At 37.0% G+C, this 17510-nt stretch overlaps 1 protein-coding gene across 6 annotated transcripts in view; it reads left to right on the top strand.

Moving 5' to 3' along the window:
- Positions 1-17510, top strand: part of PPEF1 (protein phosphatase with EF-hand domain 1) — a 124776-nt gene that overhangs the window by 89084 nt on the left and 18182 nt on the right. For 5 of the 6 annotated variants that reach the window (XM_031445793.2, XM_031445790.2, XM_064483359.1 and 2 more), the window contains 4 exons: positions 802-968; positions 7650-7686; positions 8638-8787; positions 12729-12875. In XM_031445793.2, coding sequence (XP_031301653.1) covers positions 802-968; positions 7650-7686; positions 8638-8787; positions 12729-12875 — 501 coding nt within the window. The remainder of the gene's footprint in view (positions 1-801; positions 969-7649; positions 7687-8637; positions 8788-12728; positions 12876-17510) is intronic. The other variant, XM_031445797.2, reaches the window with a different exon arrangement.

Here is a 17510-nt window from a genome sequence, read left to right as displayed (position 1 = left end):
AGGCATGGCATGTGTTTTGTCTTAGAGTATATTAGTACAGAAGTAAATGAATCAGTAGCTGCTATAAAGACCAGACCTTTGTCCTGATCCCAGTCCTTTTTCATGCAAAGACTGTGTTAAAAGTGTTATCACATACTCAGGAGGGGTAATCAAAATATTTAACAACTAACATGACCTGGTCAGTGAGCAGTCAAAACATACACTGGCAACACCTGGTATGATTGTATCAGAGTGTACTGATGGTGTATTAGCCCTCCTCACAGTTGGGCAGAACCTTACACTTTCCTGAGTATTTTCATATTCATTCTCTCACTTAATCTGTAGTTGGGGTGTGTGTGGAGAATATAGTGTTATCCCTTTTTTTTCCAAATTGAGGGACTGACAGCCCAGAGAAGTTAAACATAGGGTCCCTTAGAAAGAAAGACTTTTGGCTCTTAGTTCAGTACTCTTCCTTGGATAGAAGAGGGAAATTTCTACCCAAGGAGGAGATGAGAGTAGCCATTTTTGATAGGACAAATAATCCATTTCTTTCAGAGAAAACTCGTAATAGGTGATGGTGTGTAGAATGACCAGTCCTTGTCTCCCTGGAACCTTCCTGTCTGAAGCTTATTCTTCACTTTCAAAGTCCCTTGCAGGGGATGCCTGCCCTGGAAGAGTGAAACTGACTCGAGTGAGTGAGCAGGTTTTTCCCAGCACTGACTTGGCCTCTTTTCTCCATATCCACAGGGATATTGAGTACAAAGCCTTTCTTTAAAAGTACATTCTTTTAACTGCTTGTTTTTTTCCTGCTTCCTTCCACAGAATGGTCTCCCCTCAGTGAGCAACCCATATGTTTTTAATGGTGATTTTGTAGATCGAGGAAGAAATTCCATGGAGGTCCTAATGATCCTGTTAGTGAGTTTTCTTGTCTACCCCAATGACCTGCACTTGAACAGAGGCAACCATGAAGATTTTATGATGAATATGAGGTAACCTAGGCCTATAGATTTCCTTTGTTTTCTATTCTGGAAAATGCTGCCATGTTTAGTTCCTAGCAGAGTGTTAGAGGTGAGTGTAGAGAAGTAGGGATAAGGGGAAATCTCAAGGAAAACCTCAATTCTTATCCCTCTGTACCTTCCCCAGTCTTCTACTGAGTGAGTGTAAATTGCTCTGAAGTCCTCTTCTGATCTTTTCTTCCAGTTCTTCCTTCTCCCTTCTATTATGTTCTTCTTTCCACACCTACCCTTCATAGGCCAAATCATGAGCTGGGCAGATGTGTTAGGCCAGGTTTGGAGGTGTGGTAGGATCTACGAGTAGGTTTAAATGGAATCATTCTGTTGCCAGTCTTTTGGCTTGCCTCAGATGTTGTCTCAGAAACTAGTACTGTGTTTTTCATGGATGTGTATTTTTTTTATGACATGGTGATTGCTTCTGGCATAGTTGTTCATAAACATATTTGAGAACAGCTGTAACATAGCATTTCAACTATCTGACTCATTGGAGATTTGAGGAATAAAGATTGGTTAAATGGTTTACTAATTTTTGCTAAAATATACAGTAAGTGACAAATGTTCTCCTTTCCCTTCTTTCCTCCTCTTCCTTTTCTTCCTTCTCTTCCCCTTCCTTTTGTTCTCCTTTTCTTTTTCTTTTGTTTCTTATTTCATGAAAAACAGAATCTGGTTTGCTCTAGAGAAGTAGAAGCCATGGTATATTTCATGCTTTGGTCCTAGGGTACATTGATCAAAGCTCAGCAACTGATTAGTTTTGTCTTTGGGGCAGTTTTGGCACCTGGCCTGAATACAGAGTTTCAATTCTAATCCTCAGGTATGGATGCAATTGCTAAGATTATGAAGATAAAAATCCCAAGGCTATTTTCAGAGGCCCATTATATAGCTCGGTACGTTTATTTGGGCATGCCATTTACCCTTCCATTTATTTCATGAGTTGCATTTATCTAGTGTCTACAATGGTTAGTGAAAGAGACATGGCCCCTGCCTTCCTAGAGTTTACATCTAGCAGGGAAGACACAAGTTGACCAGGTTTTTCAAATGTAGGGGATCCAGCCTGTCTGGTGGGTGCTGGAAGCTTCTCCCATAGAAGTATGGCATTAGGCTGAGACCTGAAGGATGAATTAGACCAAGAGAGGGACATGACATAGTCATCAAACCACAAGAAAAGAGAACAAAAAGAAGAAAGAGAAAAAAAGACCTACAAAAACAAACCCAAAACAATGAACAAAATGGCAATAAGAACGTATGTATTGATAATTACCTTAAATGTAAATGGATTAAATGCTCCAGCCAAATGACATAGATTGGATGAATGGATACCAAAATAAGACCCATATGTATGCCGTCTACAAGAGACCCATTTCAGAGCTAGAGACACATGCAGGCTGAAAGTAAGGTGATGGGAAAAGATATTCCATGCAAATGGAAACCAAAATAAAGCTGGAGTAGCAATACTTGTATCAGATAAAGTAGATTTTAAAATAAAGACTGTTACAAGAGACAGAGAAGGACACTACATAATGCTTAAGCGATCAATCCAAGAAGAGGATATAACAATTATAAATATATATGCACCCAACATAGGAGCACCTCAATGTATAAGGCAATTGTTAACAGACATAAAAGGAGAAATCAACAATAACACAATAATAGTGGGGGACCTTAACACCCCACTTACATCAATGGACAGATCATCGAGACAGAAAATCAATAAGGAAATAGAGGCCCTAAATAACACTTTAGACCAGAGGGACTTAATTGCTATCTATAGAGCATTCCATCCAAAAGCAACAGAATACACAATCTTCTCAAGTGCATATGGAACATTTTCCAGAATCGGCCACATGCTGGCCCACAAAGCAAGCCTCAGTAAATATAAGAAAATTATACCTGTACCAAGCATCTTTTTCAACCACAGTGCTATAAGGCTAGAAATCAACTACAAGAAAAAAAAAAAACTGCAAAAACTGCAAACATGTGGAAGTTAAACAATATGCTACTAAACAATCAATGGATCAAAGAGGAAATCAAAAAATACTTTGAGACAAATAAAAATGAAAACACAATGATACAAAACCTCTGGGATGCAGCAAAAGCAGTTCTAAGAGGGAAGTTTATAATGATACAAGCCTACCTCAGGAAACCAGAAAAATCTCAATTAAACAACCTAACCTTACACCTAAAGCAGCTAGAGAAAGAAGAACAAACAAAACCCAAAGTCAATAGAAGAAAAGAAATCATAAAGTTTAGAGCAGAAATAAATGAAATTGAGACTAAAAAAAATTAGAAAAGATCAATGAAACTAAAGGCTGGTTCTTTGAAAACATAAACCAAGTTAATAAACCTTTAGTCAGACTCATCAAGAAAAAAAGGGGGAGGGCCCAAATTAGTAAAAATTAGAAATGAAAATGGAGACATTACAACCAACACCACAGAAATACAAAGGATCATAAGAGGCTACTATGAGCAACTCTACACCAACAGAAAAGACAACACAGAAGAAATGGACAATTTGTTAGAAAGATACAATTTGTCAAGACTGAATAAAGAAGAAATAGAAAATATAAATAGACCAATTACCAGTACTGAAATTGAATCAGTAATTTAAAAACTCCCAACAAACAAAAGGCCAGGACAAATGGCTTCACAGGTGAATTCTACCAAACATTCAGAGAAGAGTTAATACCTATCCTTCTGAAACTCTTCCAAAAAAATTGCAGAGGAAGGAACACTTCCAAACTCATTCTATGAGACCACCATCACCCTGATACCAAAACCAGACAAAGATATCACAAAAAAAGAAGATTATAGGCCAATATCACTTATGAATATAGATGCAAAAATCCTCAACAAAATACTAGCAAATTGACTCCAACAATGCATTAAAAGGATCTTACATCATGATCAAGTGGGATTTATCCCAGGAATGCAGGGATTTTTCAATATTTGCAAATCAATCAATGTGATACACCGCATTAACAAACTGAAGAATAAAAACCCTATGATCGTCTCAACAAATTCAGAAAAAGCTTTTGATAAAATTCAGCATCCATTTATGATAAAAACTCTCCAGGAGGTGAGCACAGGCGGAACATACCTCAACATAATAAAGGCCATATATGGCAGACCCACAGCTAACATCATACTTAATGGGGGAAAGCTGAAAGCATTTCCTCTAAGATCAGAAACAAGACGAGGATGCCCACTCTTGCCACTTTTATTCAACATAGTTTTGGAAGCCATAGCAATCAGAGAACAATAAGAAATAAAGGGAATCCAAATTGAAAATGAAGAAGTAAAACTGTCACTGTTTGCAGATGACATGGTACTGTACATAGAAAACCCTAAAGAAGCAACCAGAAAACTACTAGAACTCATCAATGAATTCAGTTAAGTCATAGGATGCAGAAATCAGTTGCATTTCTGTACACTAACAATGAAATAGCAGACAAAGAAATTAAGGAAACAATACCATTTACCATTGCACCAAAAAGAATAAAATACCTAGGAATAAACCTACCCAAGGAGGCAAAAGACCTGTACTCTGAAAACGATAAGACACTGATGAAAGAAAATGAAGATGACGTAAACAGATGGAAAGATATACCGTGTTCTTGGATTGAAAGAATCAATGTTGTTAAAATGGCTATACTACCCAAGGCAATATATACAGATTCAATGCAATCCCTATCAAATTACCAATGACATTCTTCACAGAGATGGAACAAAAAATGTTAAAATTTGTATGGAAACACAAAAGACCCTGAATAGCCAAAACAGTCTTGAAAAAGAAGAATGGGGCTGGGGGAGTCACACTCACTGACTTCAGACCATACTACAAAGTTACAGTAATCAAAACAGTATGGTACCAGCACAAAAACAGACACATAGATCAATGAAACAGGATAGAAAATCCAAAAATAAACCCACGCACTTATGGTCAATTAATCTATGACAAGGGAGGCAAGAATATACAACGGAGAAAAGACAGTCCCTTTAATAAGTTGTGCTCGGAAAACTAGACAGCTACATGTAAAAGACTGAAATTAGAACATTCTCTAATACCATATTAAAAAATAAACTCAAAATGTATTAAGGACTTAGATGTAAGACCAGATACTGTAAAACTCCTAGAGGAAAACATAGGCAGAACACTCTTGGGCATAAATCACAGCAATATATTTTTTGAACCAGTTCCTGGAGTAATGGAGATAAAAGCAAAAATAAACAAATGGGGTCTAATTAAACTTAAAAGCTTTTACACAGGTAAGGATATCATCAACAAAACAGAAAGACAACCTACGTAATGAGAGAAAATATTTGCAAATAATGTGACTGACGAGGGACTAATTTCCAAAATACACAAACAAAACAGCTCATAAACCTTAATAACAAAAACAAACAAACAAACAAAAAAAACAAACAACCCAATCACACACTGGGCAGAAGACCTAAATAGACATCTCTCCAAAGAAGACATCCAGATGGCCAACAAGCACATGAAAAGATGCTGAACATCACTAATTGTTAGAGAAATGCAAATCAAAACTACAATGAGATATCACTTCACACCAATCAGAATGGCCATCATTAAAACATCCACAAGCAAATAGATGCTGGAGAGAGTGTGGAGAAAAAGGAACCTCCTACACTGTTGGTGAGAATGTAAATTGGTGCAGCCACTATGGAGGACAGTAAGGAGGTTCCTTAAAAAACTAAAAATATACTAACCATATGATCCAGCAATCCCACTCTTGGGCATATGTCTGCAGAAAAATATAATTCGAAAAGACACATGAACCCCAATGTTCACAGCAGCACTATTTACAATAGTCAAGACATGGAAACAACCTGAATGTCCATCGACAGATGACTGGGTAAAGAAGATCCCACACACTGGAATACTACTCAGCCATAAAAAAGAATGAAATAATGCCATTTGCAGCAACATGGATGGACCTGGAGATCATCATTCTAAGTGAAGTAAGCCAGAAAGAGAAAGAAAATACCATGTAATATTGCTTATATGTAGAATCTAAAAAAGGACACAAATGAACTTATCTACAAAACAGAAACAGACTCACAGACATAGAGAAGAAACTTATGATTACCAGGGGGTAAAGAGGATGGGAAGGGATAAATTGGGAATTCAAAAGTTGTACCTCTTAGGGGAGTGATGGAAATGTTAGCTATCTTGATTGAGGTAGTGGTTTCATTGGTGTATACATCTACCAAAATTCATCAAGTTGTACATCTGAAATATGTGTAGTTTATTGTACAGGAACCATACCACAGTAAAGATGTTAAAAAAAAAAAAATAGAGGACCATGGCAGGCAGATGGGAAACAATATTCCACAGTGAGGACACAACTTATGCAGAGCTTGAGAAAGGACTTTAGACTTGAAAGAAATTCAGGATTGTAGGCACATAGACTGAAGGACAGGATGGTACCTGATAGGGCTAGAGACCTAAGAAATGACTGGATCATGCAAAGGAATTTGGACTTTCTTCTGAGGACAAGGGAAAACTATAGAAGAGTATCATAAAATTTGTGCTGTAAAATGCAGCCGGAAGAGTTATTTAGAGAGTGACAAGAATGGATATGGAGAGATCAATTAGGAAGTAGTTGAAGAGATAGGTGATGGATTTTCACTTAGACTCGGGTGGTAGAGATGGAGATCCAAAGAAGTAGATACATTCAGGAGGAGTTTAGGCAGTGATTTAAGGCTTAGTTATGTGGTATAGAGGACTTGAAAGAAGAGAGAATTGAGGATGACCTCCAGGGCCTAGCTTGAATTTGGACTATCACTAATATTGGGAACATGATAAGAGGAGAAAGTTGGGATGAGGGAGAATGATGAGTTCAGTTTGGGGTAAGCTGATTTGAGGTGCTGTTGAGTAGGCAGGACTGAATTTAACTTGGAAAACATAGCGTTACACTATAGAAGCTTCACATGACATGATCTGCACGGAAGCCTGGAGTGAGTATGCTATGTTCTAATTTCACTGTGTTGGATGTTAAAGGTGTATATTATTGTCCTAAGGCAAGGAAAGTAATTGAAAAAAAAAAACCATCATTAAATCTTCCTTGGTGTTTGCCATTCAGGCATTAAAATTCCTGACACTTTCTATTAAAACCTTCAATACCATTACATGAACTATATCAGAGAGAATATAAAGAACCAACTTGTTATCTTCTAGGCTTTTCTTTGTCTTTGTTCAGTCTTCCCCCTTCTCCCCCCTCCCCTTGCCAATAATTCATTTACTATAAGATACAGGATGTCTAAGAAATTCTATCTAAATGAAAAGCGTTCTCCCACACCTTCCCCAGCTGCCGCAGCATATGTCTCTGAATCCTAGCAATACTTACGCAACTTGTGCCAACCACATATTTCTTAAGTTGCCTTATAATTGTTCCATGGAAATTTATCTTCTTTTCCCAAGTATACTCAGCTCCTTGAGGGTAGGGATGATGTCATCAGCTGCGTTTGTTCTTTCCCATCATGCCTAGCAAAGACTTGGGTAAGTAATACTTCCAACTAAAGTCTGGTTTCTTGAGTTCTTGATACTTGTGATGTCAAGGCTCCCTTTTTTGCATGACTCATGTAAGTAGGAGTTATCAACATTTAATAAAATAGTTTAAATCCCATTTTTTTCAGGTATGGCTTCACAAAAGAAATTTTGCATAAATATAAGGTAAGACTCAACAACTTTTTTGCATTCTTTTTGTTCTTTATACATAGAAGTAAAAAAAAAAAAAAAAACTTCAAGAAGGGTGATGGAAGAACTAGTCAGAATTCATTACAATAAAATAAAAGCACAAAATGAAGCCCTGACCATGGTAGAGATCTGTTTTTCTTCTTGGACTAAACCAGGGTTTTTCATTGTGATTTTTGTGTAAGTTTCAGCATAGATGTAAACATATTCCATTGTTTTAAAGGTACCTGAGATTTATTTTACTCAGTTATGGTAAAACATGCCCAGATGGAAATGACTGTCATGAAGGAAAAGGTTTGTACTTACAGTTCCTTAGAAACGGGAGACATGGCGCACCGCACTGGGCCGGGCAGTGGGCACATGGAGAAGCATCAGGGCAGGTCAAAGGCAGAGAGAATGAGGGAAAACACCTGCAAGAGCCTTTATTGTGGTTTCTGTGGGAAGGGTTGCGTGAAGCAGTGTAAACAGGTTTAGGATTGGCTAGTTTGGATAATTTCAGCAGGCCCTGAGGCATAAGGGTTATCTGAAATTGTCTGGTACCTGGCCCTGGGGTGATTGGGGCAGGGGAATAGTGGCCCTGAGTGTGAGAACTCCATGAAGGACAACTTTTGAGTGTTAGCTCTAGATCAGTTGGTTTGCATATGAAAGGCACTCTTATTTACATACAAAAGGCAGGTCATTTACTATCTCTAGGAATTAGCTAGCCCTGGGAGGGGCAGTCTCTTCTCCAGGGTCAACAAGGCACCAAAAGGTCAAAGTATCAAAAATACAGAATAAAAAGACATGATTAATACATGCTTGTTGGTTAGTGACTCCATCCTGAGCTTCTTTGGGTGTCATGAAAACTGTTGTTTTTTGTCTGTATGTTGGGACTATTCAATTAACTTGAACCTATCAGAAAAACAAACTTACACAACCTCTTACTTACAGCTACATGGAAAAAAAATCTTACAAATCTTGGAAGACGTCTATACCTGGCTTCCAATTGGTACAATCATTGACAATGAAATCCTGGTTATACATGGAGGGATATCAGAGTCCACAGATTTGAATTTACTCCACCGTATAGAAAGAAACAAAGTAAGAAGCAATGTTTGCATGAATCTTGTCTCAGAGATTTATAAAGGGATATGTACCTCCTTTCATTTATTATTTTGTATTGATTTGTATTTTAGTAACTCTGAAAAGATTAGTACAAATTTTAAGAAAATCTGTGATTGTATGATAAAGAACTAAGTGGATAATTTCTATATATGGAATATATATTTTTAAAAATTCTTGGTGAAAGTAGGAAAATGAAGAAATGTTGGCATTTCTTATACTTTCTAAACGTGAAAAATCCCAATTTTTAAAAGTTAAAACTTCTAATTAATTAATATTGTGGTAAAGTATACACAACATACGATTTACTACTTTAACCATTTTTAAGTATATGGTTCATTGGCATTAAATATTTTCACATTGTTGTACAACCATCACCACTATTACCACCATCCATTTCTAAAACTTTTCATCTTCCCAAACTGAAACTCTACCCATTAAACACTAACTCCCCATTCTCCCTTCCCCAGCCCTTGGCAGCCACCGTTCTACTTTCCATCTCTATTAATTTGACTGTTCTAGGTGCCTCATAGAAGTGGAGTCATAAGCAAACGATTTCTGAATGGATATGATTTCCCTTAAAATGTACTCCCAATGGCTCAGAGTAATTTGCGGTGGGGGAGGATATTTTAATAATTTAAATCTAAGTCACCATATTCAATACAGCAGAAGGAGAGCAGGAATATGGACAGAACCTCTGAGTGAAGTGACTGTGTGGGGCCTGTAAAGATCCCAGACTTAGTGAAAGGCTTCTTTGGCTGGCCTTGCAGAGTGACTAAAATTGTCTTCCTCCTGTACCAGAGCCCAGCCGAAGCTCCAAGACTAGGGTATAGGGGGTGCCATGTGGGCCTAAGCAACTCTGGAGCCGGATAATCAGGTGGTCCTAGTGAGAAACCTGAATTCTTACCCCTCGGGACTGATAATCAACTTCCAACCAATCTAGGCAAGTAGGATCTAGAGCTGGAATTTAATTTGATATAGACAGAAATGTGATCCCTATTTACCTTGAGTTTTTGGAGCCCTTATACCTTTTACATGTGTGAATGATAAGATTGTTGCTAGCTTCTTCTCATCCTTTTAATTTCAGCTTAAATGTACCCCTCCTCTGGAAAGCCATCCATGACTTCTCAACTAGATCAGGTCCCCTTTATATGCTCTCAAGCCCCTTGTACATATCCTTCATATCAGTTACCAAGGTAAACAAAGAATTGTGGTACTGTTTGTTTACCATCCTTCCCTGCTTTTCTAGTTCACTGATATAATCCCAGCACCTAAGATGTAGTAAGTATTAATTAACGTTTATTGACTATCTCCTAAGAGATTTAAGACCAAAGTAGGGAAAACCTAAGGTAAAACTGGGTAAAAACTTTTTATAATCCCTTTTCTGATTCTGTGGTGATTTTACATGCTCCCCTCCCCAGCCTCACCCAGTGATGACCATACTTCCTGGGTTACACCTGTTGTCCGGTGTAGTTATTAATAGTGCCTCCCTTTACTGTCAGAAGTATCCCAGTTGCAATAAATTTTAAGGCAACCTTAGTTTAAGGCATCTTTTTCATGATATCAGCAAATAGTGAAGCCAATAAGATATTTTGACCAACATGAGATAGTCAGTGTTAACATAATGAGTGGATATGATTCTAGCCAAGAGCAAGGGAACATGATGTTTTTGTCAGTCAAATACTGGCAAGCACATGGCAGGAATGCAACACTCCACCACTACTTGCCCTTTGACAACAGCGCTAATCAGCATGGCCGCCACAACCAATTGATCAGATTGAAAACTTTTCCTTTCCTGAGGTTAGCCTGAGAAGCCAGCCAGGGCTTTTTGAATCATTAAGAGCATGTCTCTGGAATGCCCATTACTATCTCTGTGGAGATCCTAAATTGAGAGCCACCTTAACCTATTAAAACACCATGAAACTCTGACATCAGACAGATATCGCTGACATTGCATCCTGCTTCTGCCACTTCCTGGCTGGGTGACTGCACAAGTTACCCAAGTTTTCTCAGCCTCAGTTTCTATACCTATACACTAAAGCTAAAAATACCTACCATATTGAACTTTGGGGAGGATTAAATCTAATTACCTAGATGAAGAAAATGGTGTAAACTCTGAACATAAACCCCTCTTCTCCTATTCTCTGCTCTTTTTCCTGATACTTGAAACTGAGGTTTGAATTTCAATCATCAAGACAGACCCTGGGGAGAAATTTTGGAGCTGAAAATTTTCCCAGGATATGTCAGATTTCACATGCTTCGGGGATCATTGTTCCACTTACTGATAAGGCTAGTTTTAAAGATAGAAATTTGATTTGTATATTTTTTGTCTACACCTCCTAGAGTGAAGTTGAACTGGTAGCACATTCTTGTGGCATTAAATATAATTGAACTGTAATGAAAGTAGTAGGTTCAAGCCTTTGGAATTCTATGAGATGAGGTACAAAAACAGACTTTCAAGCTCAAATATATAACCCCCACTTTACCATCCGTTAGAATCCTTCAAGTGTAGGGGTGACCATGCACCCTGGCTTATGCCTGTTGTGGTGGTATAATTGTTAATAGGAGAAGGGTAGGGTTGGGGGAACCTGATGACAACCTCCATTCTAAGTTCATTAAAGATATTTTGTAAGGTGGGCAGGTTGGGGGTGGGTGGTCAGTGCAGAGGGATACAGAAGGAAGATTCTGTAAGGCTAAGACTCTGGTTTAGTATTCTTCAAACTCCCTGGCAGAGGGTGTAGGAAGGGATGGCTGGTTGGACCCCCCAGGAGAAAATGATGATGTGGTGCCTTCACAAGGGCCGAGCAAAGTATCCTGATCACAAGTGGCCTCAAAGACAATGGAGCCACATGTACTTAAGAGACTGTGTGGCCTTGCCTGATGAGCTTATCAGAAGTGAGTTGTGTGGACCCAAGTCCAGAGTGTCCTCTCAGAATATTCTGCTCTGCCTAAGACCTGGGTACATTTGCTGGATGGGGACAGGGAAGGTAGGATGTAAACTCACTAATAATAGCTTAGATTGAATTTCTAACCATCTCAGTGAGACAGGACCTCAGAATTATTTTTGAAAAATAAAGGTAAGATTTTATATACACCCTAGTTCATAGAGGAAACTTAAGTGCCTACCACAGAGAATTGTCCATCACTGAACTAAGGCTACCAATGTAATAGAAGTATTGTTTCAAATTGTTTTGAATAATATGGTGCTACAAAGAGACAAATATAAAATTATGGCCTCAAGTTATGTAAGGGAATGTAGAAAGGGTTGTAGAAATTGATGTACTATCAGAAAGACATTTTATTTCCAAAGAAATACATCACCTTTGTTACTAGAATTAGAGAATGTATTCAATTGCTGGCAGGTCAGACTGAAAACCTACTGCATTGAAGTTGAAGGGCTTCCAAAGTTTTCAACTTATGTCTCCTTTGCAAACTTCTCTGGACACAGATGTACTTTCTCTCATTTTTCCTGGAAAACACAACAAAAGGAAATGCAGCCACCCTCTTAAGAAGTGTTTCTGAACTCAAAGCCCATTGGTTCTCTCTTAGCACCATGTATAGGTAAAGGCTCAGAGGGAGAATAACTTTCCCTTGGCATCTTCCATTTCTATCATGATGCTGTGGAACATGTCTATCACTGACATCTTTGCCTCTGGGGTCTTTTAGAAACTCTAATGGGAAACCTTCCCTGTAGAACAGTGTCTCTAGTTGAAAAATGTACAAATTGAACTTAACAGGCCCACTGTATAGAGATCAGTGGATCAGTAAGATGAAGGAGGTTGGTGAGATGGAAAATGTGACCATGTGGTTTTCATTGGGTCGAGGCACAACATTATAGACAGAATAGCAACTAGTGCTGAAGTTTCTGCATGCAGCACACTAAGCATAGGGTTTGGTTAAAGCATGAATTTGTTTTGTAGATGAAATCTGTGCTGATGTCACCAATTCCAATAGATGGAGACCGTGCTACTGAGAAGAAAAATAAAGTAGGTAAAGCCATTGCGGCTTGGGGAATGAAAACAGACGGACCCTTTTCTGAACAGTTAACAAAGCATGAATGGGAACAGGTGAGTAATCAAACCGTTCACCAAAGTGGCAACAGAGATGCAGCATAAATGATGTTGTCCCTTATAACATATAGATAAAAAGTGACTTACGTTTCTAAGCAGCTCATATCCTTCTCTCTAAATCCAATACTATATTTTTAATAGCTTAATAGAAATATTCAAATACCATGTCATTTACTCATTTGAAGTATATAATTCAGTGGGTTTTGGTATATTCACAGTGTTGTACAACTATCCCCACAATCTAATTTTAGAACCTTTTCATCACCTGGAAAAAAATACTCCACATACCTATTACCAGTCACTTCCCATTCTCTACCCACCCCCCACCTCCATCTCCACAGAATTAGGCCACCACTAATCTACTTTTGGTCTTAGTAAATTTGTCTTTCCTGGGCATGTCATAGAAATGGACCCATAAAGTATGTGATCTTTTGTCTCTGGCTTCTTTTACTCAACTAGAGTAAAAGAAATGCTTTTGCTTTGTGCTTTTGGTGTTGTATCTAGGAAGCTATTGTCTAGCCAAGTCATGAAGATTTATTCCTATGTTTTCTCTAGGAGTTTTATAGTTTTAGCTCTTACATTTAGGTATCTGATCCATTTTAAGTTGATTTTTGTGTATGATATGAGGTAGGTTTCCAAATTCATTCTATTGCATGCTGATATCCAGTTATCCCACCACCATTTGTTAAAAAGACTTATTCTCATTGAATTTTCTTGGCACCCTTATCAAAAATAAATTGACCATAAATATGAAGTTTTATTTCTAGAATCTTACTTCTATTTCATGATCTGTATGTCTATCCTTAATGTCAGTACTATACAGTTTTGATTACTATGGCTTTGTAGAAAGTTTTGAACCTGGAAAGTGTGAGTTCTCCATCTTTATTTTTGTTGTTCAAGTTTGTTTTGACTATTTTGGGTCCTTTGAATTTCCATATGAATTTTAGGATCAGCTTGTCAATTTCTACCAAAAAAGAGCTAGGACTTTGGTAGGAATTGCCTTGAATCTGTGGATCAATTTAAGTACTGTTGTAATCTTAACAATATTATTTCTTCATTTCCATGAACATGGGATGTCTTGCCATTTGTTTAGATATTTAATTTCAACAGTGTTTTGTAATCATGTACACTGAGGCACTTGTTTTATTAAAGTTATTCCTAATTTATTCCTAAATATTTTTGATGCTATTGTAAATAGAATTGTTTTCTTAATTACATTTTAGATTGTTCATTGCTGGTATATATTGACTTTTATTTACTGCTTTTGTGTTGTAAACCTCGATAAACTTATTTATTCATTCTCACGTTTTTTAGTGAATTCCTTGGGACTTTCTATGTACAAGAGCACGTTATCACGTGAATAGAGATAATTTTGCTTCTTCCTTTCTAATCTGGCTGTCTTTTATTTCTTTTTCTTTCTTAATTGCCCTGTCCAGAACCACCAGCACAGTGTTAAATAGAAGTGGTGAGAATAGACACCCTTGTTTTATTCCTAATATTTGGGGGAAGCATTCAGTCTTTCACCATTAAGTATATTAGCTGTTTGTTTCTATATTAGTTGCCCTTCATCAGATTAAGGAAGTTCTCTTCTGTGCCTACTTTCTTGAGTGTTTTTATCACAAAAGAGTGTTGGACTTTGTCCAGTGCTTTTTCTGCTTCTATTGAAATGATCATGTATTGTCTGTCCTTTATTCTACTAATATAGTGTATTATATTGGTTGATTTCAGATGTTAAAGCAACCTTATATTTCTGGGATAAATCCTATTTCATTATCATGTGTAATCCATTTAATATGTTGCTGGCTTCACTTTGCTATTTTTTGAAGATGTTTACATCTATATTCATAAGGGGTATTGGTCTGTAGGTTTCTTTCTTATGATGTCTTTGGTATTAGTATAAGATTAACCTCATAGGATGAGTTGGGAAGCATTATCTGCTATTCTATTTTTTTGAAGGAGTTTGTGAAGGATTGATAATAATTCTTCAAATGTTTGGTAAAATTAATCAGTGAAGCTATCTGAGCCTGGGCTTTTTTCTTTGTAGGCAGTTTAAAAATTACTAATTCAATTTTCTTTCTTACTATAGTTCTATTCAGATTTTCTATTTCTTCTTCAGTAGTTTGTGTCTTCCTTGAAATTTGTCCATTTCATCAAATTTATCTAATTTGTTGGCCTAAAATTGTGTGTAGTATTCCTCTCTCTTACTCTCTCTCTCTCCTCCCATATATATATATAATCTATAATGTATAATGTATATTTATAATTTCTGTAAAGTTGATAGTGATATGTCATATTTCATTCCTGATTTTAGTAATTTGAGTCTCTCTTTTTTTCCTTGGTCAGTCTCTCTAAGGTTTGTTGATTTTATTGGTCTTTTCAAAGCACCAACTTTCAGTTTTATTAACTTTTCTCTATTGTTTTGTATTATCTCTTTCATTTATTTCTGCTCTAATCTTTATTATTTCCTTCCTTCTGATTGTTATAGATTTAGTTTTCTCTTCTTCTAGTTTCCTAAGGTGAAAAGTACTGTCATTGACTTGAGCTCTTTTCCCTTTTCTAATGAAACTATAAATTTACCTGTAAGTACTGCTTTAGCTCCATCCCAAAAGTTTTGCTGTGTTGTGCTTTCATTTGCAATCATCTCAAAGTATTTTCTCATTTCCCTTGTGATTTCTTCTTTAACCCATGTGTTATTTAGAAATTTGTTGTTTAATTTCTGCATGCTTGTGAATTTTCCATATTTCCTTCTCTTATTGATTTTGACTTGAATTCAATTGTGGTTGGAGAATATACTTTACATGATTTAAATGCTTTTGAAACTCATTGAGACTTTTTATTTATGGCCTAGCATATGGTCTATCTTGGAAAATGCTCCATGTGCTCTTGAGAAGAAAATGTATTCTGTTCTTATTGAATGGAGTGTTTTATATATATCTGTCTTCGAATACATTTATCATAATTGATTTGACATCCTTGTCTGCTAAGTCAACTTCTTATACCCTCAAAGGTAATTTCTATTGTCTGCTTATTTTTCCCTTGTATTTTTTTCTTTGCATGTCTTGTAATTTTTTGTAGAAAACTGGACATTTTAGGTAAATATTACAGTAACTCTAATTGTTCCTGTGCTCCTTTGGGGCTTGTTATTATTTGTCTTTTTTGCTCGTTTATTTGTTTAGTGGCTTGTCTGGACTAGATTAGTGAAGTCTATTCCCTCTTGGGTTGTAGCCCCTGATGTCACTCCACACAGGGTGCTGACTTGGGCATGTGCACAGTTTCCCTGAGTGACTGTCTCTTTCCCTGATTTCCCCTTTAAGCTTTGGCCCATCTGCCTCTTTTTGTATCAGACCCAGCTATTAGCCTTCACTAATTGCTAGCTGATTGCACTGTTGTTTTTAATAATGCCGTGGGGCTCACAAATAGCTCCATAATCTGATCCCATTAAAGTTGGACTCCTTTGCAGGGGGAGGGTGTTGACAATCTAGGAGGCTTATTCTGGCCCTAAGAGGGTTCTTCCTCATTTGTTCCTTTCCATGATTCTATCAGTTAAACTTCTAGCTGGTCTTCTCTTTCTACTAGTATTATGAAATTACTAGCCTTCTTCTAATTGCTTACCCCTAAGGAGCTTCTATTTCTTGATTCTGTACTCATACCTTGATTGCTAAAAATGTTGACTAAAATGTGATTTGTGATGTAAAATATACTCTAATCAATGAGGAGAAAGAGAGGTGGCGTGATAGGGAGGGAGTAAGAGAGAAATAGAATTCATCAGTGGCTTGTGGTTCCATAGTATTTAAGGATCAAATAAGTATAAGAGGCATCCCACAGCAAGTAAGAAAGGATGCCTCCTTAAGTTTTGATGTCCAAATCTCAAAGACCAAAGGTTATGGTAAATAAAATGGATGATGCCAAAGAGATTGGAGTTGCACGAGAAGAAAATCATGGCCTTTGGAAGCCTGGATGAGTTAGAATTATAGAGAGATGGCTCCTTAAGAAGCGGGAGGGAGAAAACTGGGGGTCATTATTCTATAATATAACCTCGCCTCACCCGAACAGTACAGATGAATCATCTTACAGACCAATGTACATGACTGGAGCTGACACAGGGTGAAATTGACCAGAATCTCATTCCCAGTGTTTTAATAACTTCATTTGTACCTTTAATTTTCTTTCCTTAGTTCCCAGTATATTGTGGGCATGCATACTTTAGTTAGCTAGAGTTGAAAATTCCAGATAAAAATAGACTTCACAATTACTTTATATCTTAATATCTATGAACTATATTGCAATAAAGGTCATATGCTCTTTATTTGTTCCATACTCATGTTAAGTGCATAGTTCTTGGCAGAGTGCTATAATTTAAATTTTATATTATGTTCACTGAGATATGGGGGATATATGTAGTTATGGCTGAGTCATTGTATGGAGACAAGTGTGATACTCTTTCTTTAGGACAGACTTGCAACAAGAAGAAGGCTGGAAAGGTTTGAAAAATAATTTTAATTATTTATATCCTAAGTGACTCCTTTCTCTTAATTCATTTAACAAGTACTTGTTGAGTACCTACTATGTGTCAGGCACTGTTCTAGGCTTTTGAAAATGTAAATGACCAAAGATCTGTTACCTCATGGAGCT

Source organism: Camelus dromedarius, chromosome X, assembly GCF_036321535.1.
Source record: "Camelus dromedarius isolate mCamDro1 chromosome X, mCamDro1.pat, whole genome shotgun sequence".
Lineage (NCBI taxonomy): Eukaryota > Metazoa > Chordata > Mammalia > Artiodactyla > Camelidae > Camelus > Camelus dromedarius.
Note: the sequence above shows the minus strand (reverse complement) of the source record. Positions and strands in the feature narration are given on the sequence as shown.